The sequence below is a fragment of the Pleurodeles waltl genome, chromosome 7 (genome assembly GCF_031143425.1).
Source record: "Pleurodeles waltl isolate 20211129_DDA chromosome 7, aPleWal1.hap1.20221129, whole genome shotgun sequence".
Lineage (NCBI taxonomy): Eukaryota > Metazoa > Chordata > Amphibia > Caudata > Salamandridae > Pleurodeles > Pleurodeles waltl.
The window spans coordinates 124,831,152-124,859,129 of NC_090446.1; the positions used below are offsets into that span (position 1 = coordinate 124,831,152).

Sequence of the window (27,978 nt, forward strand, 5' to 3'; positions counted from 1 at the left end):
CTGTATTAAGGACATTATTTCAGACTACTTCCACTCCTACAGGCTGATCCACCGCTTTTGGGGAAATAACTGCTTACTAGTCTATTGCAGAACATGCGTATCTACAGCGACAGATGCCATCGAACTGAAAATGTCACTTACCCAGTGTACATCTGTTCGTGGCATCAGTCGCAGTAGATTCGCATGTGCCCACCCGCCTCCCCGGGAGCCTGTAGCAGTTTGGAAGTTACCTTCAATTATTTATATATGTATCATCTCAACCTTAAATAAGTGCATACTTAGTCACTCCATTGCATGGGCACTATTACTACAATTCAACTCCTACCTCACCCTCTGCGGGGAAAAACAATCGAAGATGGAGTCGACGCCCATGCGCAATGGAGACAAAAGGAGGAGTCACTCGGTCCCGTGACTCGAAACACTTCTTCGAAGAAAAACAACTTGTAACACTCCGGCCCAACACCAGATGGCGAGCTATTGCAGAACATGCGAATCTACTGCGACTGATGCCACGAACAGATGTACACTGGGTAAGTGACATTTTCATTACTGTACATATTTATTTATTTAATAATAATAATAATTATTATATATATTAAATTTATAGCCATCTTCTTGCAATGATGTGTGGTTTACAATGTTATGAGATGTTGCTATTGTCTTTCATCACATTAGATTATTGTTCTCAGGCACGTAAAAAATGTTGGTACTGACGTTGGCACGTCGGCGAGGACTTCTTATTGCCTATATGACGTCAGACGGCGTCGCGTGGGCAAATGTGACGTCCTTGTCGACGTGCAGAAGCTAGGAAGAAGATTTCCGTCGAATGCTGGCGCCATGGGAGTATTCATTAGGTGAGGAATCCACAGGTAGCTAATGTATCCACCAGAAAATTTGTTACCGAAGGTAAGTAACTCGTTCTTTTGGTTAATTTACAAGTGTTACGGTGAAGCTGATTTGTATCTTTGCACAGTAGACAATATGGTTGAGAAGGGACATATGGGGTATATGCTAAACTGAGGAAATACAATTAATGAGAGGATGGGTAGCGAGGCATCAAGGCAAAGCTTAACCCTCACAAATTCCTAAAAGTTGAAAACCAAATTGCAGCTTGGTAGAAAATCACTCCTGCCTTGCCTGTGACACGTACTGTAAAATCTTAAGCTCGGACTACCTAGATAAACATATATGTACAGTATAAGTTGAAAACATCAAATCTTAAATTGGCTGAACAGCATCAACTCTCAATTAAACAAACATGGATAACTAAGGTAACAAGGAGTGCTGGCTGCTGAGTCCAGGCTTGGTTCCACCATCCAGCTTTGAGGTCTCACCCCAGTGCATCTTGATGGAAAAGTACAAAAGGAAGGTCCGTCGAAGAGCTGTGGCACTTTCTGAACAAAGGTCATTATGAACATATCATCAAATTAAAGGCAGTTTTATCAGGGAGGGAAGGAACCATAAGAATGAATAACAGAAGGTATTGGACTAAACAGTAGAGAAGCAGACGAGTAAGATCCGAAGCAGAGAATAAATGAACAGGAACACAGTGAAACTGCTTCAGGAAATTGATGCTAAATTAGCATGAGCAATCTAACAGGGGTTATGGGAATCATCCGGTTATATGGCATTGTTTCTCAAGGAGCGTCTCTTCAGTTCACCGGAAAAAGATCCGAAGACTCAGCAGGCGGAGGACTCCTAGGCAAACTGAAATTTTATTCAGTTTCCAGTTAAACATTTTGTGGCAGTGATGAACTTTAGATTTTTAAAGGACAAAACATACCAAAGGACAGGTGATAGTATGTGAACCCTGCGATGCCACTTCTGGGTGTGAATAAAGGGGCGCACGGTGTGGTTCAAGAGAAAATTCTCAGTGCACCGGACATGCCTGTCCTCTCGCCCGTCTTTGACTGGGGTGTTTCCCCACCCTCTAAGCTTCGGTAGAGTCGCCTTTATTGGAAACCTGCATCAGCGTTTCCAAATTAACCCCATTCATGAACCAACAGGCTGGCAAGTACGACTATGATGCCGCGTTTCACAACCTAAATGTACCTAAAGCTTAAAATCGGAGCAAAGGAGGTTAGATTTGCATACTGAGAATAACCTCAGTACACAAACTAGATGTAGGCATGTTAAAATAGGCGCTCACCAAATGCACCGTCCCTCGGAAGGTGTGAAAACATTAATGTTTACTTTTGAAGAGCTGGAATAATTTATAAGGGAAGGAGAGACCTGCGAGCTTATGGTTTGGTCACAAAACCCTTTATTTCTTTTTTTGGTTATGTTCAAGTGCAGACAGAAGAATGTTTGCAGGAGTGAACCTACTTCACCCACAAAGCTGGACGTTTTGCCACTGTGGCGGTGTACCTTGTTGCAAAGCCCTTATAACAAGCCGAAGTCTTTGTAGGAGACCCAGTAGATGATCGGCTAAGTTTATTTCCTACCCCTGTGCGCATATCCTGCTCAAACAAGTGCACTCTTTAATGCATGTAACATTTCATTTCTCTAATTAGCTAACAGTTATTGGTGCTACTTATCCCTAAGGCTATATTTTGTGTGTTTGCATTTTTTGTTTGTTTGTGTGGACAAAGTCACATCAAGGTCTCGCACGGCTGCCCACTTATTTCCTGCAGATAGTTGTTGCTTGCATTTTAAACACATCTTCCTCTCATAGGGAAGCCCGCCTTTCAGGGAATACCTGCCTTGTGAAGGTATTGTTTGGATACTTCCATAAAGTGTTAAAATAACAAACAAAGCCAAGTCTGTAGTATGTATTACAACATCTACTTTTATTTTTATATTGCAAGTATCAGATAGAAACACTTTATTTAGAATTGTCCAGTCTCTGCATTTAAAAAGTGTCAAGGCTCTTTTCCAGGAATCACTTTAGTAAAGATGTATGCTAGATCCTTTCTGTTGAGGATATTGGGTTCTTGCCCCAGCTTAATTTAATACCTCCTTGTAGCCTTGCTTCTATAGCTCAATCATCCCTAACCCATGCTTTGTTCTTTTGTTAATGGTTAGCACTTTTAACTATTGCTTCTACACTATGCAATGATGCTTAATTTTACTATTGCTTATACACTATGCAATGATGCTTAATTTTATGGTTAATCCCTCATTCAGATCTTTAGTCATAGCCACGATGTTGTATACACTTAAACTTTTGTGTTACCTCCTTTTGCCTTTTGCGAGTTCAGTGAGGCGGAAGCACATCAGTATTTAGCATTCGGGATTGTGAGTAGGACATTAAAGCCATGGCAGACCACAGTGAAACTGCTTGGGTGACCAGGAGAAGGTGCCGCCTTGTCATGCCTTCAGTTAATTAACCGAGCTGTGGAGCAGATGTTTCAGAGGCTAGCTTTCAATCCAACCTTCATTTCGTTTGAATGCATCTAATTGAATATACTAAACAGATCATTCTTGTCAAAAATGATACATGAAGTACTGTACAATAATCCAATTTCAAATTAAATGTTCAACAAGAATAATATAAATCTTTTAATTTTCAGGAATCCAGACTGAAAATTCTAAACATATCGTAAACTGTGAAATAAGATTACATTCCAATCCCAAACAAATTACTCAAGTAATTGTTGAAATAAAAAAATAAAAAAACTTTTTAACTGTTTCAGGAAAAATATTCAGGAATGCTGCAACATGTAGTGAAGTCAGGGAATTAAAAACCTTGCTGCTGTTTTAGAGAAGGTTTAAGACTGAATCACCCCCGAAACCCCCCCTCACTCCCCCGAGGATATCTCATCAGATGGAAGTCGACCTCAATTTGAAAATCCTAAATCAGTGGAAGCATACGCAACAAATCTTATATACATCTGCTCCTAATCCCCCCCCCCCCAAAAGCAGGGTTACTATTAAAATACCCTCTGAAATCCCCCACCCGCCAGCTTTTGCTGTCCAGTGACATTTTGTCATGTATGACTGTGTGATAAATAGTTGACAAGTGCTGATGGATTCCTTATTAGCTAGTTAATTGAATACTAGAGCTGTATGTGGTGGGTGGTTAAAGATCCCCCTTTGAACTAAATAAAACACCTTCAAAAAGTCCTCACTTATTAGTCAGTAGCATCACCTCCCATTATGGAATGTTTGATATTCTATATTTTAACGTTAACAACTAAACTTCGATTTTTTGGGTTGGGGTGTCAAGATGGCAGTCTCACTCTGAGTGCTCCAAGCCCTCGGTCATCTGCTGCCCGCCACTGTTTTCTACAAAACTCCCTGGTTCGCAGATCCAGTACTCCTTCCTCTTCAGCCGCTGGCGCAGCCAGAAATGCAGAGGCTTATCTCAGGGAGTCAAGAGGCATCGCGACCGCCAAGCCTGTGCTCAAAATGGGGGCATAGCGGAGCTAGTTATCCAGCCTTGATTGGGACGCACGAGCCTAGTGAAAACGTCCGGGACACTCACCCCATTGCCTGCGATCGAGGTGCGCACAAGCCAGGAGATCCTCCTGTGGCCAACTAGAGCAAGACGGAGGTAGAAAGCCGGCATGACCAGGGGTGCGTGACAGACTGTTCACACCACCCCATCCCCCTGCTGACACACGAACTGTGAGCCACTGTATATATAGGAATAAGAGGCAAATGAGCGAGGTCACAACGTGTTTGACTCCTCCCTCCCCATTGGCTTTACTCTTTTTTGATTTTGAGAAAGTCTTCTATATGGTGGAATGGGCGTGTCCTGCAGAAGGTCGGAATCGGTCCCCGCTTCCGAACTTTCATACGCATACAATAATCTAATCCCACTGCCCAAGTACAAATTAACTGGGTGGTCTTGAATGTGTTTCCCATGCCTAGGGGGACCAGACAGGGCTGCCCTCTGGTCACCCCTGTTGTTTGCGCAAGTGATTGATCCTCGTGCCCAACTTTTTCGGTGCAATGCGCAGGTTAGTGGGTGGGAATGGGACACCATCCCGAAGACTGTGTCGCGCTATACGCTGATGATGTCCTCCTGTATCTTTCAGATCTCCGGACCAGCGATCCTCGCAGTCTTCAAGTTTTACAAATCTTTGCCGAAGCCTTTGGATGGCATATTAGTCCCGCCAATTTGATCCTTATGCCACGATCATCCTCACGTTGTTGCATGTTTTGGTAGACTACTATACCTGTACACTGCTTAAGCTTTTGCAATTTGGGTATCCAAGTGGCGTTACACCCTGAACTAACCTGGTCACTTAACATTACTCCCCTGACCAGGCGGGTCAAAATGGATCTTAGTCTCTGCCATTGAATGTAGTGGACAAAATAGCTCTCCATAAAATGAAGATGCTGCCAAGGTTTTTGTACCTTTTTCAAACTATTCCACTGCTGCTACCCCCACACTGGTTTCAGGAATGGGACTCAACGGCCCTTACCTTCCTGTGCCACAAATCTAGACTGCCCTTGGCCTACACAGTGTCAACATCCACCATATGACGGAGGCCATGACATGATCAATCTATATTTGTATTTTCTGGCATCCCAGATTCTAGTAATAAATGATTCTTACTGGCGGGGGGGAGGGGGTTGGCGGGGGGGGGGAGGTCTGACCAGGCTTACAGAGTCGAACTTACTATGATGGGGTTCCCACAGATAATGGCTATGCAGCATGGTGATACTGTCGCGACTACACTACCAGAAGCGACCCAGATAGTTTTCCTCGGTTGGAGGGCTGCACTGCGCCATATAGAATGGAACGTGACCCGCAACAAACTCTGTTGTGGCAGGGCTTGTGGCTGAGGGAGATGGCATCCTTGGAGGGCCTTGGTCTTTGGGATGGTATCGGCATTACACACCTGGGAGATGTCTGGTCAGGTATACATATGCACTCCTTCCAAGGCTGCTACGTTGCCTATGCACTATCCAAGACCCTGTTCCACAAACACTTGCAGCTATGCAGCACGCTGAATACACACATAAAGCAGGGCATATACCTCCCTTAGTTCAGTCTTCTGGAGGCAAAGACCATAATGGGTGAGCTCGGGAAAGGGGGCATCTCCCAGATTTCACACGCTTAGCATTAACACCCCAGTCATGATGAATCACCTCAGACTTTGATGGGAGGGCTGGCTTGGGTCCTTTAGAGGACAGCGACTGGAGAGATGCATTGAACTCCCCCCAGAATCATTGATATCCTCCCAACTTCAGACATACTACCTCCACTATGCATATCTTACTACAGACTGGCTACTTAAGCCAGGTCTCCTGGGACACCCAGGGTGCTTCTGTTGCTCCTATGAACCTGCAAGTTTCTTTAATATGGTCTGGTCCTGTCCTAATATACAGCAATACTGGGAAGCAGTGTTTGCAAAGCTATTGTGTTATTGGGATTGGCAGTTGACCTTTCCTCGCTGTTGGGAGTGCTTGAGGCTGTGGGAGATACACAGATGGACAGTATCCTACTTGATACGGCTTTCATGGTGGCGAAAAGAGGCATAACACCCTGTTGGAAAAGTTCTGATCCTCCTACGATAGCTCAGTAGCACCGTGGAGTGGATTGGTGTGCTCAGCAGGAGAAGCAGGTGTCTGAGGCCTGGGGAAACCGTGCTAAACTTGGCAAAATTTGGAACACATGTTGGGGCGAGACTGATGGGCCCCTGTGGTGTCTTCTGTACCATGTATTGTGTAATTGGCTATCCTATAGACTCATTCATGATGCAGTATTGAATCTTACATTACTTGTATACTTGAGCGGTGGTGACTGTGATCTTGCTGTGTTTGTGACCCGATGTATTACAAAATCAATAAAATTGATTTAAAAAAAAAAAAAACTGAACTTCAAATTTCAAACTTAAAAATGTCAGAGCCAACTGAAGGTGCCACACTAGACATCAGGCCACTTGGCAGCTATTCTGGCCACCACCCTCTCCACTGTGAAAGGATGACATTCCTAGTGTGAAAGATTTTGTCTTTAGGGTGGGGCCAGCCTTGGCAGTTGAAGATTTGGTGGGCAGCTTTTTGTGGACTAGGATGTTTCATGTGTGTTTTTAGGGCGTCTATGTGCCACTAGGAGAGCTAAAGGTCAGAAAGTTAAGTGTTGCCTTCCTAAGCCTGCTTTTATTGTGGATGAGGGGATTTCTGCTGCCTAACCTTCCTTTCTGCTCCTTTCCTGTAGGTAATGATAATGATGATGTGACAGTCATCGAACCTGGCAGCTCAGATAGTCGAGAGGAGCGGGCTGATGTGTACGCTACAGCAGAAGAGGTGCTTGTGGGAGGAGAGCCAACCTACCTGACGCAAACGCTAGGCCTGGAGAAGGAAGAGGTTCGCCCACACGAGGTTCGCCCACACGAGGTTCGCCCACACGAGGTTCGCCCACACGAGGTTCGCCCACATGAGCTTCGGTCGCATGAGGTTCGGCCGCACGCAATGTCTGCTGCCAACCTGCGGGCGGCGCTCATGAGCAAAAACAGCCTGCTGTCTCTAAAAGCAGAAATGCTGGCCGATGACAGCTCCATGCTTTTCGAGTACCTGCCCAAGGGAACCCACTCTCTGTCACGTAAGTTCATGTGCCCTACTTATGAGAGTTTTTTTTGTGTTGGCATTGATGACCACATTGTAGAGATAAAACTGATTTTCACTGTGTTGTTCTTTTATCCACTTATCAAATATGCTAAGAACACTATTGGATTTTTAAAACTATAAAATCCAGTCATTTCAATTCTTGTCTACAATTGTTTGAAGAAGTCAGAATCCAAGATACCACTGGAATGAAAGCCAAGCTTTTCACATTTGTTTTGCAAATGTTTTTGCTTCTCGAAATAGAAGAACCCCACTGAAAACGTTAAAAAAAATAATTAAAAAATGCTTATTCGTGTTCACCCAGCCACCTAGTCGCGGGACCAGATCCTGCTGGTGTAAATTAAAACACTATAACCAAAATAGTGGTCGCTGTCATTCATGCTTCTTATGTCTTCATACCCCATTTTCTCATTTCTGGATGCATCTTCAGTTCTCCTTTTTCCTGGTGTTAGGTCTTAACTGGAACCTACTGTTTTCTTTCTTGCTCAACGATTTTTATTCCCCAACACACGTGACCAATCTCTTTCTCTGTATTTCAAGCAGTGTATGGCCTTTTAATCGGTTTCTTCATCGCAGGCAGGTAATGCTGCAAGGTCCACAGTTCATGTTACAATTGTTAGCAACTACCTGTCCTTAGTGTCTTCCTATCTTGGGTGATACCAGCCATCCTGTACACTCCTGTGGTCTGTGTGCCTTCAGTGCAAAGTGTCATTATAGAACTGTTAAGTGTCAAAGTATATGCATACCACATTGACCGTGTACTGCTGGAGGTGTTGGGTTTCATTAAAAAGAAGACGACCAGCCAGTGGGGAAGTAAAGCTGTTCAGCACCCAGGCCTGGTGCTGAACACCTACCTGCCTTTGAGTAAATGAGGCATCCTATCCATTGTCCCTTCTCTTCACATGTGGTTTTCCTCTTTGACCAAGAGTGCGTGAGCTGGTTTCCTCTGGTAATGTGAGGACACCCAGCAACTTGTTTCAGACATCAGATATACTTGTCAGTAAAGAAGCATCCGTAATCTAGGAGAGTAACTTTCCCCTTAACCGTAATATCTTCAAAAAGGAACCAAACCTTCTCATACCTCAGGTGTACTGTTGGGCCTGGATCGGTGTCTGTCATAGTGGTCCCAGAGTGGCACTGCACTGTAGGATTGAGGTAGTTTCTCCATCCATGTGGCGTGCACTGATAAAGTGCCCATAGTGTGAGAGCACTCCAGATGCAAGTATCCACACACCACCTGGAGAAGATAGTCAGCCATCCAGAGGGGAGATAGTCAATATACAGGAAAGGAAGTAAGGGATGAAGTAAAAGATTAAGATAATGATAGAAAAGAGAAGCAAAGGATTGGAAAAACAAAGGAAAGCAAATCAAGTAACATAGGAGTATGGAAATAAAGGGTGAAATAACAAGTGAAGGACCGAGAAAGAAATGGACAGTGAACAGACAAAAAGGGGACTAGGGAGTTCCAATGAAAGTCAGAGGAGAAAAAGAAATTGGAAGACGAAAGGGGTAAATGGAAAGAAAATGAAGAGGAAGCAAACTATGGATTAAAAATGAAAAATTGTGAGACCTAAAAGAGAAAGCAGAACATAAAAATGAGGAAAATGTAAAGTATCAAATTATGGTAATAGAAGCATAAAGAAGCTGCAAAGTAGACAGAGGGATTTCGGTATAACGTATACCACTGAAAAAGTGAAAACTGAAAAGGTAAAGACATTGAAAACCAAAATAGTGGAGGAGGAAATGGATTAGTAGGTTAAAAAAAAAACATGGGAACGTGTTAAATGGAGGTAGATAGAACATATAAGATGACGATGTAAATATAAACGGATAATTACAGAAAGAAACGAAGAACAGGTAAAAAAGAAAATAGACAAAGTGAAAGAATATGAAAACTATTGAAAGGGAAATAAACAATTGGATAGGGTAAGAGGGATTGATGAAAAATGGGATGAAGAAATTCCGGGTAGACACAAAGGGAGATAAGGAGGTGGTAAGGATGGTTTGAGACAGGATGTGAGTAGACAGGTTGGGTAAGAGGAAGTAGATGGGAGCAAAGACATTATGTGCGAAGGGAGAAATTGAGAAGGGAGAGGAATGAAAATCCTAAACAAGCATTAGCATAGCCAGTACGTTTTGAGCACATTAGCTTAAAACTCTGTGGGAGGGGCAGGGGTGAAGTGAGACGGGCGGGAGACTCAGAAGCAAGGTGGGACAAAGCAGCTGGGGTAAGGAATACGTGGGCTGGGGGTGAGAGAGCGCATGCAAAGTGGGCTTACAAGGAGGAAGAAGCGCACAAGCAAGAAAATAGCACAAGTACGCAAGGGCGAGAGAGAGCAGCACGGGGAGAAAAGAATCGCACAAAGGAACCAGCTGAAAAATACATGCACCCTCGTGAAGTTCGTAAACAAAAAGATAAAAGTAGTGCCTGAAAAAGTTGGTGTCACCTGGCAGACACTGTAGCGTGAGAGCAATTAGAAGGAAACTGATTGCTAGAGGTAAGCTGAGAAATGGAGGGGATCAAAAGTGAGATGGATGTGCAGACAGCAGTGACGGGTCTGGATTGAGGCAGAGCATTCTGTTGTCTCTTTCATATGGTGGCATATAGTAGGCGTTGTTTAGGCCATGCGTAGCATATTGTGGGAAGTATAGTTTACCTCTGCTTAAAGTAGGCTTTCTTGGTGTATTGTGCACATTCTACTTTAATATGTCAAAAAGAGGCCTCAGCGAATTAGGCATTTGCTGCAGGCATCTGTGTGATCTGCAGACAGCGCCTTTAAATCCTGGCCTGACTAGCTCAGGATTCCATATGTCAGATCAAAAAATAGTTTACTACTATATTGGGTAATAGTAGCATCTATCATTTAAAGTCATTGAAATCTCAAATTGCTATATTAATGATACATAAAAGCAATTTATTATTGTCCTTTTGCCAGATGTGCAAGAATACAAACTGGTGGCTCCTTTTGACATAAAAGTACTCTTAGGTAAAAAAGCCTCTTGAATGTCTTCCTTTTTGCGAGGTGCCAAATGAGTGGCATGCCTTAAGTGCTTCTGAACCGCATAGGCTTCTGTTGGATCGAAGATGTGCTACTTACCCAGCTTTCATCCCAGGCATGTTCATCTGATCACGGAGACTTAGGTCAGCCTCTTTGCATGCTCTCCCTCCTTGTAAATGCGATGCATCATCTCCAGCATGCCCTTTGTTTCTGTCTGGGCAGAATCCTCAATCTGCATTCTTATCTCTTAAGGTGGAAAACCACAGATGCCAAATTCGTCACGGTCTGTTTCACTTCTGTTGAATATCCGTGAACATGTTGCCAGGGCCATAGTGGCTTACATTGCATTATTCTTGGATGCTCATGTTGGCTGCATATACAGGCTTGCTGTGTGAGTAATAATTCACGCGGTCAGTGGTCATTTAAAACTCGAATGCTCCTTGAGGGGTTGCACTGTTTGGTTAAGAGGATTCAAGAAATGCATTTGCTTAAAAAAAATGGCAGCCTGTGCTGGTGTTTTCCTCCTCGGTGTTCCCGATCTTACTTCAACTTGGAAATAAGAGACCCAGGACCCCAGAGTGAGTCCAAGTGACCATAATGGCGACTCCAGCTACTTTTAGTTGACAGGCTGTGCTATTCCCAGTATGATCCATCTACTACTCTGGCATCTGTGAATCCCTTCTATACTGATATAGGGAACTGATGAAGGTTACCACTATGGGAATTAGGGACCCAAAGGCAGACTGCCAGAGAGGAAGGGTTCTGCCTAGACAGCATGTTTGGTCCAAGTAATCCATCTTCTTTACAGTGTTCAGCTCATCAGACACAAAACGTGAACACCATGCACGAAAATGTATGTTTGTGCTGTTCTTCTCCTCCGGTTTTTGATTGAGAAAGCTGTGAAGTTGAGACTGTCGCCTTGCCTGCCTCGTGGCTGTACCATCTCTTTGGCTGGCTCTTTGTAATACTATGCAACACTTTGTGTTATCATTGAGCAGTACCCATCCAATGCGGTTAGAAAACGTGCCACCTACTAGAAATTTGAAATTATATGCTGCTTTTCTAAAATAACTGGTATTGCGTATGGCTTCATAGTTGGTTGTAAATTTATTACTGCATTTCCCTACACAAGTATGATCATTCTGAATTTGTTGGCTTGTGTGCAACGGTATCCTAGGCTCCTACGCTATCTCTCAGTTCTGCATGCGTTTCATGGAGGCATCACTGTAACTGTACAAATTCTGAATGTCTTTTGCTGTTCGTCCATGCAGACAAGCAAATTCTTACTTGCTATGTTAATTACAAAATGTCTTGTATCACCAGTAATGAATGTTCTTATTGAGCATGTGTGGTTCACTTACATAATCTGAAATATCCCCTTTTGAATGCCCGCATGTGTACTGTTGACGTCAGATGATAATTTCAGTAGATTTAAGTCCGTTTTGGGTTCACTGGTCTCTTTGTAAAAATTGTTGGACTCTTTCATTTCTCCAGTTCTAACAGAGTAAAAATTGGATTGTTTTATGTATGAACATCAATGAGTATTAAATTAAATAGTGTAATATTGCAGCATGTTACAACAGATACTATGCAGTTCTTTTGTTTGAGAAAATACAATTAAATTATATATTTTTAAAAAATGGTATGTATGTATGTATGTCTGACTGAAGATGAAGGTGCTTGGGTGGATTTAGTGGTGTCAGTCCGCAATGCGATGAAGTTTGAAGGTTTCGTTTTTATTTAGCAGTTATGTAATTGCCAGCATGCACGGATATGCACGGATATGCAGCATGCCAGACAGATCGCATTTCAGTGGCAAGTGCGTGTATTGTATTATATCGAATCCCTTGTAATAGCTTGGTAGCTTATTTAACTAGAGGTAAAACAACGATTAGAAACTGCTTTTCCTGAATTCATGCTGATTTCCTGGGATGAGGGTTGTTGGTGGATGCAGTAGTAATAGCGTCTGGGATGTAGGTGGTTTTTATCACTAGCACACGGCTAGTCTTCATATGGCGTTAACCCACGAATGTTGGTGTATGCAATCTTTGTCATACACTGTTTATTTTTCAGTGGTTTCCCGAAGAGTAGATGACAAGTTTGAGCTCGCATTCCTGTAGACCAGGGCGTTTAGAGCTCTTGACCGTGTGTTTTTCTTCTTAACTTAAAGTAGCAAATGAGCTATGCAGTGGCTGATCAGAACTTCCTGGCTGGAGCTTCGTAGATAGACATTTTTTGCATGAAATAGTAATTGATTTTTATAAATCATTTATCATCTCTGTAAATAATAGCAGGTATATACCCAAATTAATGAAATTAAGTTCACTTAGAACAGACAAAGATCTGAACTAGCTTTAACAGGATTCGGCATTATGATCTGAAGATTGTGCATGTATCAGTGGCAAATGTTTAACCTACTTGACCCATCCTGTTGAATAAGTCCCTTGGACTGCAACATGTGTTGTCCTGTTCCATAACTCCGAGTTCCTTCCCAGTTTCCAAGACTAACTAATAACTTTTGAGAGTGGTTTAATGTGCTAGTCTTTCTTTAAACTGAGAGAAAAGTTTACCTGCCTGATTCTGTGTGTTGCATTCTGTTAATAAATTTCTGTGCAAAAATGTTGGATATTTGTTGAGTTTACCACTGCAAGGGTGTGTAAGTCCCCATGCAAGGGCTCCCATTGCACTTGGTTTGGTCCGTTCCTGTTGCAGGCACTAGCTCCAACCACACAAGTGGACTAGTGATTTTATCGGCACATAGGGGTCAATGCTGGGCAGTAGGAATTTTGTGGATTTCTGCAGATTCCAGAACGTACCATCATAGAAAAGTAGGGAAAATGTATGATTTCAGGCAACATTTGAGGTTAGCAGGGCATTGTGGGTTAACAATCTCATGGGATACACCCAAGTAACTCCACCCCGGATTCACCTGGATGTCTAGTTTTAAAAAATGTACAGGTTTGCTAGGTTTCCCTAGGTGTCGGCTGAGCTAGGGCCAAAATTCAACAGCTAGGTACATTGCAAAAAGGGTCAGTGTTGAGTGAAAACATGTGATGCATTCCATGTTGCGTTTTGGGCTGTTTCCTGCAGCGGGCACTAAGCCTACCCACACAAGTGAGCTGATTTTAGCTGAAGACTTAAGGGAATGCTAGATGGAAGGAAATGTGTGGCTCCCTGCAGATTCCGGAACTTTCCATCACAGAAATGTGAGGAAAATGTTTGGTTTTTTTGGGTCAAAGTTTGAGGTTTGCAAGGTATTCTGAGTAAAACAATCTGATGAGAGCCACACAAGTCACCCTATCCTGGATTCCCCTAAGTGCCTAGTTTAAAAAAAAAAAATGCAGAGGTTTGCTAGGTTTCCTTAGCGTTTTCCATAGGTGTGGGCTGAACTAGAGCCCAAAATCCACACGTAGGCACATTCCAAAAAAGGGTCTGTTTTCAGTGGAAAAATTTGATGTCAGTGTTGCTTTTTGGGACCTTTCCTATTGCGGGTACTAGCCTAACCCACACAAGTGTGGGCCTATTGTTATCAGGAAACTTAGGGGAAAACAGAATAGTAAAAAAAAAGTGTTATTACCAATTGTATTTCTCTGCATTTGTGCCTTCCATTGTAAGCCACTGTGAAAGAAAAAAAAGGGAAATCCCCTCTAATTCACATGCTAGTATGGGTACCCACAGATTCAGAGATGTGCAAATTACAACTTATTTTTAAATGCATTTCTTGTGCTCATTTGGGAAACACATAGGTTTCCTTAATACTTGCTTTTCACTCTTTATATTTTACCATGTGAATCACTTTGTACCTGGTACACAGTGAAAAACCATTGTAAGGTGCAGCACAGTTATTGTCTCTGGGTGCCTCGAGTTCTTGGAAAACCTTCAAACCCTATATAGCCCCTCAACCAGAGGGGTCTAGTAGATGTAATGGTATATTGCTTTTTGTAAATTGGCCGTCGTGACAAAGTTACAAATGAAAACCTCACAAGTGGTTGTTTTGTCCTGGTAATTCTCAATATTTTATTTCAACACTTAGTTTCTTTGGGAAGACCTTTAAGTATCTACATAAATGACCCACTGCTGAATTCAGAATTTTGTCTTTTTTTCAGAAATGTATAGCTTTCTGGGAACCTTCTTGGGATTCACACCTGTCTCCTTCACAGACTGGAAGGATGTTGAAAAGCACAACAAATGGGGAAAAAATTGACATCTCCCAATAAAATGCCAAATTTGTGATTAAAAAAAAATTGGTTTCATGAATTACGCCTACCTGTTCTTGAAAGCTGGGAAGATTATAGTTTTAACACAGCAAATCTTTCATTGATGTAATTTGCAGGAAAAAAGACACTTTTTTCTGCACCACCCTTTTCCCATCCTCCCCCCACCCCCACCAAAAAAACACAATGTAGCTATATTTTGGCTAATTTCTCAGTCCATTCCAGCGGAATCCACAAACCCTGGGTTCCATTTACTAAGGATTTTCGTGGATAGTTTATGCAGGCAAAATGTTTTGGAGGCCTAGGTGCCAAAGGGGAAAGGGGCCTAGCAGGGAAACAGTTCAAGCCCACTGCTCCCATGTTTACTATATAATCTGCTCCCAGTTTGTTCTTGGGACTAAATGTGCACAATTTAAAATCCTATATTGGTAATCTTTAATGACCCATTGTTTCTAGGTGTAGAACCAACCTGAGGATTTTGTCCAGCAAGGAAATATTGCAGCTTGGTCTCTAAATCTAAGATGAAGGAAATGGGTGCAGCAGCTGGCTTCTATGATGGTGCACTTTATTAGTGTATATCGGGGGTCTCCAACTTTTTCTGGAATGAGTTACTTATGTTCAATGAAAATCCTCCAGAGCTACTAAAATGATTAGAGATGTAATAGTAACCACATAAGTCAAGATGACATTTGTGGACACCATATACAAGATTATGAGCTGTGATCACCTCAGCCATGGGTGCTAGCAGTGCTGTGATAAATGCTTTGTCAATGTGGAATTCCTTCACATGTGTAACACAGAACAGCCATTGCTGCACTACCACTAGAACCTAGTTAATATTAATAAGAACTCTCCCCAACACCGTTAGATTTTTATCACTCAAATAGCTTTAAACATATTGTGGAAATTCAGCAATTTTGTTTCAAACACTCGAAATACAGTTTTAAATTAAAAAAAAAAATATATATATATATATATATATATATATATATATATATATATATATATATATATATATATATATATATATATATATTTTTCATTCATTCAACCAAGCAAAATCTTTCAGCTTAATTTACTGGGCTGCACCCAGGAGAGCTACTTACAGGTAGCTGGAGAGCTACCAGTAGCACACGAGCTACTCGTTGGAGAAGCCTGGTGAATAGTATCTTCTCTCCCCATTCTTCGGGATGATTTTATAACCTCAGGGTAGAAGCTCATCTAGAATTGTGATTGATTCATCTCCAAAACTGGTTTCTTTGAAAATTGTGAATGGGCATTTGTTTTCTGTTCTTATGCCGTGAGTTTTGCAAGTCTTTTTTTAATGTGACTTTCTTTCAGTTACCAGTAATAATGTTAACGTTGCTTACTTTATTTTGTGCCCCTTTTCCTTGAACTGTCCATTTAATAAAGCCTGCAGGGCTTAAGCACCCTTGGGTCCTTCTGAAAAGGTGATGGGCAGTTTTCAGGTCTGGCTTGATAGCATAACAGGTGCAAGCCTCTTCGTGTTGAACAGGAAGAGCTATTGGAAGCACTACTGAGAGGGAGAGAGTGGCTTTCTCTCAGCTTAAATTTTGAATGTCTTGAGTGCGGGTTTGGTGGATGTAAGTGGTGTCCTTCTCCTGGGAAATAGTGCTTGTAGTGCTCTTTCTGCCTTGTGGGAAAACGTATGCTCAATACAGCAGGACTGACTTGTGTGTGGCTCCTAGCCAATCTTCAAGGTTAGGCCTTGACATTTTATGACACAGGCAAAGACCTGCCTTATTTATGTGAAAAGCAAATTATGAAGCAAATAGGCCTTTAATTGTGGGCTGGCATTAAATTCTGTTAAAGCTTGTAGACAAGTATTTTGTAAAATGGAGCGAGCAAGCGATCTGCCGCTCCCTTGGGCCGTCTAGGGCCCCAGGGAACTCCACCTCCCCACGACAATGCCAATTTTCAGAAGGGATGGGGGTGGGTGGGGGGGGGGGGGTTCACCCCCTTCCTGGGCTGCTTTCGGCCCCAGTGTCCACCACCTCCACAGGCCCAGCCTGTGCACTTTAAAAGTATGAAGGGCGGTTGTGCTACCCCCTCTCTAACGGCCCTGGGGACCCCCCCTCCCGCAGGCTCCTTATGTCAAAAGGTGTCCACTCTCGGGACATAACTGTTTGCTCCTGCTTAATGGTAGCGATTTGACAGCATCCACCAAGCCAACAGTAAGTCCGCTCCCAGTGGGCGTGGTCGGGTAAAATGCTCCTGTCCAGCGGGAGCAGACTTTTCATCTGTTTCCTCAAACAGAAGAAAAAATTGCTCCTGCATGCAGGGAGCATCATTTTTAACTGCTCCTTGCATGCGGGAACAATGCCAGCTACAACTACGTCACACTTTCCTGTTACAGCGTGTGATGGCCCCTCCTCCGGTTTCAGTTTGCCTTTCATCCCATCCGCGATCCTTTCTTGACATTCACACAGGGAGCCAATAACTCTTGCGTTCATCCTCATGGCGGCCATGGCGCTTTCAATTCACTTGCTTATGGCAGCTGTTTTTATGTAGCAAGAGAAGTCCAGTTAGGAATTTACAGCGCTAATAGCTCTAACTCGAGCAAACGCGAGACCCATTGAATTGCAGATGCTTGTTACATATTGCATGTCATATGCTCACCAAGTTTAGTAGGTGACATGTTTTCTTTTTTCTACTTGTATTCTTTCAATTTACTTTGCATATGCTTCTTGAGTTTGTCTGTCTGTTGTAATGCGGGTGGGTGAAATCTAGAATGAGTAAGCGGTGGTTGAAATTATGCATGACTTCAAAGATTAGTAACAGTGCGTGCCTGACTACTTTTCGAGTGTTTAAATTTATCAGTGACTGAAGAGGCACTTTCAGGTATAAGCCAGACCTGGTGGCATTGCTAATGCTTTTTGTCCTTATTTGTCAAACTTGGTGGCATACTTTCCCATTCTACACCTAAATGGGTAGTAGTTTTGATGTTGGTTACTGGAATTTGGGGCTTTGACCTTCTCTTGGTAACCATTAGGCCTGTGAGTTGCTTGAGTTGTTGGCGATAGAGATGATGCTGTTCCCAAGTGTTCATTCTCCTCTAGGGTTTGCTCAAGGGGTATGGTTGAAGGGATGTTACCTTCTGAAGCACTTTTGTGTGTCCATGCTGTCACTACACATGCTCGTGGCTACTACCTTAGACTCTGTGGGTAGACCATTCTGAAATCATATGTTTAGTTTGGTTTGTTAGGTGCCCATGCACGTATTCTGCATACTGCATCTGGCTGGCTTGCCAGACCACAGTTTTTTTTTTTTTTTTTTTGCTACCTTGGTCCTGCTGTGGCTCCTGATTTTATAAAGGACTAGGTTCTTCTCTAGTTGGTCTGACTTCATTTTTTTCTTTTTTCTTTAGTTAGGGCTGCTGGTTCTATAGTGGGTTGCATTATACTTTGATGGGTAAGATACTTGTCATTGTCTAGTCCATGATGTCTAGGCAGGCCATTTCATTTGATTTGCCTCGAGGGTCTGATTGCTGTTCCGTTTAGTCTGTTGCATGTGACCCAGTTCACTTTACTGTGACCATCTTGTTGTTAACTTTCCACCCCATTCTTGCCATACATTAGATGTCCGTTTTTTATGTTTGGGAAATTCTCCCTTTTCTCCTTGATGTTATTGAATAGGTATATATTGAGCATTTCTCGAGTTTCCATTGCGTCTCTGTATCTTGATTGTACCGTTTTTGTAGATATTCCTTGATTATTTTGTATTTTAATAATCATCTGAGCTTCTACAGCATTTGGCTTACAGCAACAGAATTGCACCTTCTCAGTTTCCTTGTCCTCATTTATTGGGCTTCTTGAGCTGAGAGACCCAGTTTCGAGAGACTTCCATTTTGCTTCTTACAGTGGTCTGAGCAATTACTACAAAAATAATTCCCTAAAAAAGTATTTTCTGGGTTGCTGAGCCCTACTGAGGTTCATGTTATATAATCTTGCTTCAGAGTGAGCTCCCATCCCCCTACAGGTTTTTTTTTTTTTTGCACGAGAGCCATGTATTTGTAAACTTAACGAATGCGTGACAAACAAATGCATCTTTGAGCTGTGTTGTTCTGCCACCTTTTCGATAAACACATGTTGTCATGGTCTAGGACTGTGTGAATGCTCTGATGCAACTTCTGGCACGCTTTGACCGACCTCCCCCCGATCGACAGTATATCACACATTCCTACCCTCTTTCTCGCAGTTGCCCATCTTACGTCACCAGCTGGTGGTAGTTTATGTGAGAGAAACTAGTTTCCTGTACTCCCAGAGCCTGGCACCAACTTTACTCGTCTATGAAATCGTGAACTGCTCCACTGCCTCTGCCACGTCTTCCGCGGCAGTGACCGCGGGACTCCTCCATCTGTTGATACCTCACCAGAAACTCTGGTGAAGGATTTAAAAATGGTGCTATGTGTTTGGTAGTTTGGGAGGTTGTGAAGCTAAGGAAAGGACATGTTGGCTTCCCCAACTTCCGAAAGTTCTGCAGCTGTGGTCTTGGACCTGAGGTACTGGAGATTTCTTTCTCTTGACTCTATCCTGCCCGATTCAGATAGTTCCTCCTTAGAATAAATTAAGAGAATTGGGAGCACTTAAATAAAGTGTCTATTTTGAGTTATTTGGATGTTACCAGTTTGCTCCAGAACCTTAATGTGAATATCACTATAATAATGGACAAGGATTGTAGCCCAGCCTCAATCTTAATAGCTGGAGCCATTGTACATTTAGGGAGAGAGAACTGTTTTTTTTACACAACGGCCTTCTAACTTATCCCAGTCTAAAACATTACATAAACCCAGCACTTCTACTCCATGTAGGACTTGGAGCGGGATCAGTGCTTTGTAAGCTACTACTGCTGTGTGGAACGAGGGTCCACCATAAAAATGTTTGAATATTCTTAAGCCGTCCATGGTCAGTATTGCTTGTGTCTTTAATGAATCAGAATGGGAAGATCACATCAATGATTTATTAAAGACCACGCCTAGATACCTGTATTCTGTGGCTTCCTCAATTCTGATAAATTTTTCTTAAGAAATTCTTTTAATATCCCCAGAAGAGTAGCTGGGATCTTCTTCAATTTCATTTTGGGCCTAGAATTTCCCATTCCAACGAGTCAAAGGTGGCCTGGAAATACTCAAAATAGGTCAGATAAGCAGAACTTTGAGCAGCACAACTTTTCATATCTGTGGAGGGGAAGAGCGTTCAATTGTGGCTGCCTTAGTCTTACCACAATGTCATAATGGCACATGTGCCCTCTCCCATGCTGGGACCTGCCTTCCTCAGCTATGCTGAAAACACGGAGGCTTGGGTGGCAAATGAGTGAGATGCCTTGTGTTCTTGATTACAGGCAAATTGCCTTGCTTTGGTAGAAGCTTCATGTGCCTTTTATTGTATTGGATGCTCAGTCACTATTGTACAGTGGTTAACACATGCTTCCATATTGCATTCCAAGTTAGAGCAGATCCTCCAACCCTTCCCACCCTCTTTCTGCAGAGACCCCAGGACCACTGGGTTCTAGTTGATATGGCAGCTTGTGCACAGATCCTTCAGCAGCGACCTGATCTTTTTTTTTTTTTTTCATAATCAACCTTTTCTGCTCTGGCAGCTTCATTGGCTCCCATTCAGACCTAATTATCTCACCATTGGTAAGTTTTAAATGGTATTGTCCATGAACCAGTGCAATTTATTTAGCTATTTGGCTTGTTCATCAAATGTTTTTATTTGGATGTACTATTTGAATCCTATTGCAAATTACCATCCCCTATTGCACTTATTAGTTGCACAAGCGTTCAGGTAATTTCCCTTGGTCGGCCTGCTACCTCCCTCATACAGGGCTATCATCTGATAGGCAGTACAGTGTCCGCAAATAAGGAGATGGTATGAAAATTCAGCTTAATTTAAGTCTGCAGTTCAACTGACACTATAGAGAAAAATGGACGTGGAGAAATTCAATGAAGTGGGTTAGCCATTCCATTTTACAAGAATAGGGTTAGCATCCTGCGTGAGAGGCTGAAAGCTCACTGTAGTAACGCTATCTTGTGGAATGCAACAGAAGCTTAAAGCAGGCACTATGGAGATCTGTGTTGCAGGTGTGACTATTTGAAATCTTTTGTAGTCTTCTGTAACTGAATTTGTGTCAGCCAACATTTGCCTATATTTCAGCTTGATCTGATTGGTAGTAAAGTCCCTGTTTGTTTAAAGTGAGGGCTACTTCTTTTGAAATACTGTGGGCATCAAAAGAGCTGTGGCAACCCTACCAACTCCCACCCACCCCACAGTATTTGCCACATAAAGTTGGCTATTACATTTTTGTTTTTGACCAGTGTGTTTGCCTTCGGCTGAGGCATTTTGTGTTTGCCCAACCCACTCAACCATGAATTCTATGCTTAGAAATTTGAGGCTAGCTCATAAGTCCCCTTTCATTGACTATTGCAAGCAAGTTTCAGTGGACTGTTTTTGTCCTTGGCAACGTTAGAAATAGGTAAAGGTCCACACTACGGGATTTAAAGATTATTACTGTATTCCTCTGCTTTATTTTTCTTCATACTTAGATGGAAAATCAACAGGGAAGGTAGACGGAGAGGGACCAGATGTTGAGGCTCATCTCTAGGATTTGTGCTTGCATCTGATGCTGACATGCATCTTCTGCCAGGGATTTTGGTTGAAAAGAGTGTCTGAAAAAGCACCTTCATGAATATGCCCTGGCCATGTTGATCCTCTTTAATGCTCCAGATATTTCTCTTCTAGTATTCAATAGTTGTGCAAGAAACCTACTTCCTGGGCACCTCAACAGCTTTAGTGCTCCATTGTTCCACCAGGTTCCCCCTTAAAAAAATTGATCATGGACCAACACGAGACGACCACCCACTCTAATGGCAAGAAAATGCTGTTTACTCTGACCAACACCTCTTCACCTGCATTATAGTTTGCACACTGGAAAACCTGACCACCCTCCATTGATTAGTGGCTTATAAAGGCAATGCTAATTCAGTATACACAAGTTTTGAAATGACTACACCTTCTCTCTTTAAAACCAGACATAGTTAGGATTTGAGCTGGTACTTAGATGTCGCCCTTTTGGCTAAGAGAGGCAAGGGCGTGGGACCTAGATTCTAAGTATTATATTCGTCAATGAAGGAATAGGAAGAACCAGTAGTAGTTTGCAAGTTCTTTGCACCTGCTTCTTAAGGCATATTCACATCAGTATATTTTTAATTTTGGAGTACATCGCTGTGAAGTTAAGTCTCACTGTGCTTGTTTTAAACCTAGCCTGCATTCCCAGTGCTAATAAAACGTTATCCACAGCTATCAGTTGTTGAGGAAGTACAGTGTTAACTTCTTTTCTTACTGGGAGATGTTTTATAAATTTTGCTAACTATTCACAGATGCTGCATTGAGCGAGGCATAGGCTATAAATGTGTGTGTATGTGTGTATATATATATATATATATATATATATATATATATATATATATATATATATATATATATATATATATATAACCAATATTTCCTTGTAGATATAAAGGAAAAGTCAAGACACCAACAGATAGTTGCTAAATTATATTGACAATAACAGAAAAGTGTTCCTCCCAACGCGTTTCAGACGTAGCCTTGTTCACGGATGGTGGAGTGCTTAATACAACATGTATAAATACAAAATACCTAAACATAAAAGAAGGACTCAAAACACACAATATACACACAATAGTTTGAAATGGTGGGCGCCATTTTGGAAGGGTTCCTATAACTCAATAGGTACAAGTAAGTGCTAGAAAACAATCAATCAGTAATCCCTTCACAGTTTTGATCCATTCCAAATATCATAACAATTTATAATCCAAAATCTAATTATAATTCAATGTTTCCAAAATCCATATTCAATATTGATAATTAACTAGATCAAAACAAAGACATAGTCCATATTACAATCCATCACTATTGTTGTGATGTTTCCCACCAAAATGTATAATTTGAGTCCATCAACCCCCCAAAAATAAAAGAAAAAATCTTTATAAACACCTGAATACCTTGTATTTACACCAAACATTAGAGAAGCTCGATGACCTTATCAAAAAGAAAAAGGCAGAAACAAGTAGATCAGTCTGTAAAATATGGCAACTTTTAGTAAGTGCCTTGCTCAAATTGTACGCTTGATTGGAATAGGTCGTAACAAACCAAATTTTCTCATCATTAGTAGTAAGATGTTGTCTTCAATATAATATATCTGATCTCGAACATCCCTCAATCTTCTTTACAGCCTGCATGATGACACTATTGCTATAGCCTCTTTCTTTAAATCTTGTACACATGATCTTACATTCCTGCTGGTATTTCTCATCCGAACTACAGATACGTCTCGCTCTCAATAGCTCACCATATGGAATACTCTCAATCAGATTAGGTGGTTGAGCACTCGTAGCATTTAATAAGCTGTTCCTTGTTGTTGGTTTCCTGTATAATCTGGTATGCACCATACCATTTTCTACATTCACCTCAACATCTAAAAACTGAATAGATGTACTACTATGCTGCTTACATAGTTTCAGATTGTACTCATTATTCGATATTCCTTTAGGGAAGAATTGTGATGTGGATACGAGTGTGAGCAGATCGAATTTTTTGAAGCAGTTCCGCCTCTTAAACCCAGGAAGGACAGAACAGAGAAAATATTTTTTTCAACCCAGGGGCAGGGGACGAGGACAGAGAGGAAGAGGAATCGTGCAGCGAAGGTTCGAAGAAAGAAAAGAAGGTCCTATAACAACAGGAATGACAATGAGAGCACGCAAAGCACCACAATGACTGTGGTGAACCTGTGTAATAGAGTATTGACTAAGGAGGAAGAAAGTCTCCTAGCCTTAGGCTTATCCTTCTGTCCGACTAATAATTTTGACTATGTTCAGACTCGGATTGACCTTTTTCACTTTGTAAGGAAATTAAAATTGAAAAAATGGTATAAAAACAAAGTGACAGGAGAAACTGCTCTGACAGAAACAGATAACATCAGTAAATTGTGCATTTCAGATATTGATTTATTACATACAATATCTATGTTAGATGATGATACAATTGCGCATGATGATCCATTTGTAAATTTAGACAATTTGGGTATAGAGATCGATATTTCATGTCCCAGTCCACTTAAGCCTAAATCTATTTTCTTGCCAACTGTTCAGAGTGAAGCTATTCAAGTTTTTGAAAGAGATATGATAAATCAATTCAAGAAAATGAGATACAGTTTGAAGAACATAAAGTATGATAATCTTTCGATCTCATAGAAACGGGCGCTGGATAGTTTAAAGAATGACTCCAGCATTGTTATTTGTGAATCAGATAAGGGGGGCAATGTAGTTTTCCTGAACAAGTCAGTATTTATGTGAAGGAGAACACCAATTGAATGATTCTAAATGCTACACTCAAGCCAATCAGCTGGAGTTTAAAATATCTACTATACAGTATCATGGTCTATTGGCTCATTGGAGAGATAGGGGTTTATTGGAATGGGACGAATACCAGTTTCTTAAATGTGATCATCCGAAAACTCCGGTCCTTTACCTTTTACCCAAGCTACACAAAAATAAACAAAATCCACCTGGCAGGCCGATCGTGTCAGCAATGGGATCATTACTTGAGAATACTTCAAGATATATAGATTTTTTTCTCAGGCCCTTTGTGGAAAATGTACACTCTTATGTGAAGGATACTACACAATTTTTTGAAAATGTTGGACGGTTTGGGATGGGAGGATGACTTCCTGTTTTTGATGTCACTAGTTTATATACATGCATCCAGGCCTAAAAGCGGTTAAACATTATTTGAGAGCAAGATCTATATCATATTTATTGCATAGTGACATGATCTGTGATATGATCTGGTATTGTCTTACGCACAACTTCTTTCTATTTGATGACCAAATATACAGGCAAGTCCAAGGGACTGCTGTGGGTACATGTTTTGCTCCCAGCTATGCTAACCTTTTCATGGGCTGGTGGGAGGAACAGGTGGCATCTGATATAGCAGACTATGAGGACAGTTATGTTATGGTGCCAGTATATAGATGATATTTTTATCATCTGGAAAGGTGATGCTGAATCAGCACTGAATTTTGTGGCTAATTTAAATAATAATGAGTACAATCTGAAACTAAGTGAGCAGCATAGCAGTACATCTAATCAGTTTTTAGATGTTGAATATGGTATGGTGCATACCAGATTATACAGGAAACCAACAGCAGGGAACAGCTTATTAAATGCTATGAGTGCTCACCCGCCAAATCTGATTGAGAGTATTCCATACGGTGAGCTATTGAGAGCAAGACGTATCTGTAGTTTGGATGAGAAATACCAGCAGGAATGTAATATCATGTGTACATGATTTAAAGAAAGAGGCTATAGCAATAGTGTCATCATGCAGGCTGTAAAGAAGATTGACGGATGTTTGATATCAGATATATTATATCTAACACAACATCTTACTACTAATGATGAGAAAATTAGGTTTGTTATGACCTATTCCAATCAAGCGTACAATTTGAGGAAGGCATTTACTAAAAGTTGGCATATTTTACAGACTGATCCAGACCTACACATTTTTGTGTGCAATGCCCCATCAGTGACATATCGTAGTGGCAGATCGTTACGGGATAATCTCAGTTGTAACTTGGTGATGAGTAATAATAATTGTGACACTGTGAGATGTACAGTCACGGGCTTTTACTGCTGCCAACAATGTAAGGCATGCAAATACAGCAAGGATTGTAAAAATGTAAGATTGGGTAATGGACATAGAGATTATGAGATCAAATGATTTTTTACATGCATTGCAGACTTTTGTTTATACTGCTTGAGATGCCCATGTGATAAGATATACGTGGGAAGTACGATACACAAGGCGAAAAAGAGGATTTTGGAACATGTCAGAGCCATCCGGAATTTTGACTGTAGTTACCCTGTAGCACGACACGTTCATGTGATGCATCAAGGGGATGAAAGATTACTAAATTACTTGGTGTGTGATCAGTTTAGATTAAATTCTCGGGGAGGTGACAGACAGAAAATGTTACGCATTTTTGAATCTAAGTACATAATTAATTTTATGGCTCTCTCCCCAAGTGGTTTGAATTTAAGTGAATAGATGAACACACATCTTGTAAGTTAAATACTTTTTTCTGCCTTTTTCTTTTTTATAAGGTCATCGAGCTTCTCTAATGTTTGGTGTAAATAGAAGGTATTCAGGTGTTTATAAAGATATTTTCTTTTATTTTTGTGGGGGTTGATGGACTCAAAATATACATTTTGGTGGGAAACATCATACCAACAATAGTGATGGATTGTGATATGGGCTATGTCTTTGTTTTGATCTAGTTAATTATTATCAATATTGAATATGGATTTTGGAAACATTGAATTATAACTAGATTTTGGATTATAAATTGTTATGATATTTGTAATGGATCAAAACTGTGAAAGGATTACTGATTGTTTTCTAGCACTTACTTGTACCTATTGAGTTATAGGAACCCTTCCAAAATGGCGCCTACCATTTCAAACTATTGTGTGTATATTGTGTGTTTTGAGTCCTTCTTTTATGTTTAGGTATTTTGTATTTATACATTTTGTATTAAGCCCTCCACCATCCGTGAACAAGGCTACGGCTGAAACGCGTTTGGAGGAACATTTTTCTGTTATTGTCAATATAATTTTGCAACTATCCGTTGGTGTTTTGACTTTTCCTTTATATTTACAAGGAAATATTGGTTATATGTTAATGGGATTCCCGATACCATGTGAAGACCGCCACTTTTGAGCCTCGATATTTCGGGTAACACTCACACTCACACTCCCATCCCAGGTCGAGAGCAGCTCCAGTAAAGAGCATGCTGCAACACTCTAAATTTGCTCACCTCAACTGTGTTTGTCTAGCAAAATTTATTAAGCATATGATTGGCCCAGTGCCAAGCTGTAAAATGATAAAAGCCTTTCACTACTCCAGGTACAGTATTACAGCTTTAAACTGGTAAAATATCGGCCAAAGCAACCCCCGACAGGTGTTTTGATGTTACATCTCTTCAGAGAGGTTTAGCTTTGTCCAGACATAAGGGAGCACCCAGTTTAAGTCAAAACAAAACCCTTTTAGGGTTACAGTGATGCATAAATTATGCAAGCCAGAAGAGAGCAGTCTGGGTACTTCTCAAGTTTAGGTGGAGAGCAGCTCCAGTAAAGAGCACCCTGTAACACCAGTGACACTCCAAATTTGCTCACCTTAAATTCTGCTTTTCTAGCGAAGTTGTTAAGCATAGGATTGGCACAGTGCCATCCATGCCAAGCTAGAAAACTGTCTTTTGCCGTTTGTACAGCAAAATATATAATCTCGTACCACCGTGCAAACACCAGACCTATTAACTTTTCAAGTGTACTTTCTTTCATGGTGGTACATGTTCTTGGTGCAGGAAGTGGTAGATATCACAGCCTGCTGTTCTGGCCATCATATTTATTTAGATACTTCAGATGTAATTACAAAAGAGTTTTACACAAAGCTACAATAAAACACTGTTCGACCTTGAAGTCCGACTTTGCAGATTGGTACATTAGTACAAGGCCATTAATCTGTTTTGGGGATCACCACTTGCTTGCAAAGATTATCACAGCCATGCTCAGTCTTCTACACCTACACTATGGAAACAAAGGTAGAAGCTTGAGAGCGGCTGTAGGCATGGGTTAATTGTCATTAGTGATGGGTGCTTACAGTGCTAGCCATGAGGTTATTGAGAGACACAGCAGATTAATGTTGCTTAGCCAACCTAAATGGTGTATTAATGGTAGTTTTAGATGTTGCTTCATAACTGTATTTATGACTTTGGCTGTGTTGCTTGTCTGTTATTTGAGACTAAGTGCGCGGCTACACAGTGCAAGCTTCCATCCTGTGGCGCCAGCTCCTGGCTCCCTGAGAAGATACAAACCTGTTCCCATTAAATCCCTTTCTAGTCATTGGGGCCTTGGTAAGCTTTAGGAACTAAACCTCTTTCAATGGACTCCAGTGTCTCTATTCAATCTCTGCCATTGCTCCTCCCATTGTCCTCCACACGCTCCCCTTTGTTCCACCCTCTGAAGTAGCCTTTGTCTACTTTGCAAATTGCACATTACAAATGCTAACTAAATATGTAATGCACTTCATGAGTGTAAAAGTTGTCTAGTACAGGAAGCACTTGGATTTCTGACTCACCAGCCCAAATGT

The 27,978-nt window shown here is 41.4% G+C and overlaps 1 protein-coding gene across 6 annotated transcripts in view; it reads left to right on the forward strand.

The window, feature by feature from the left end:
- The window catches only part of ZBTB46 (zinc finger and BTB domain containing 46), a 232,109-nt gene that overhangs the window by 156,348 nt on the left and 47,783 nt on the right, over positions 1-27,978 (forward strand). For 5 of the 6 annotated variants that reach the window (XM_069243264.1, XM_069243261.1, XM_069243265.1 and 2 more), the window contains one exon: positions 7,112-7,495. In XM_069243264.1, coding sequence (XP_069099365.1) covers positions 7,112-7,495 — 384 coding nt within the window. The remainder of the gene's footprint in view (positions 1-7,111; positions 7,496-27,978) is intronic. The other variant, XM_069243263.1, reaches the window with a different exon arrangement.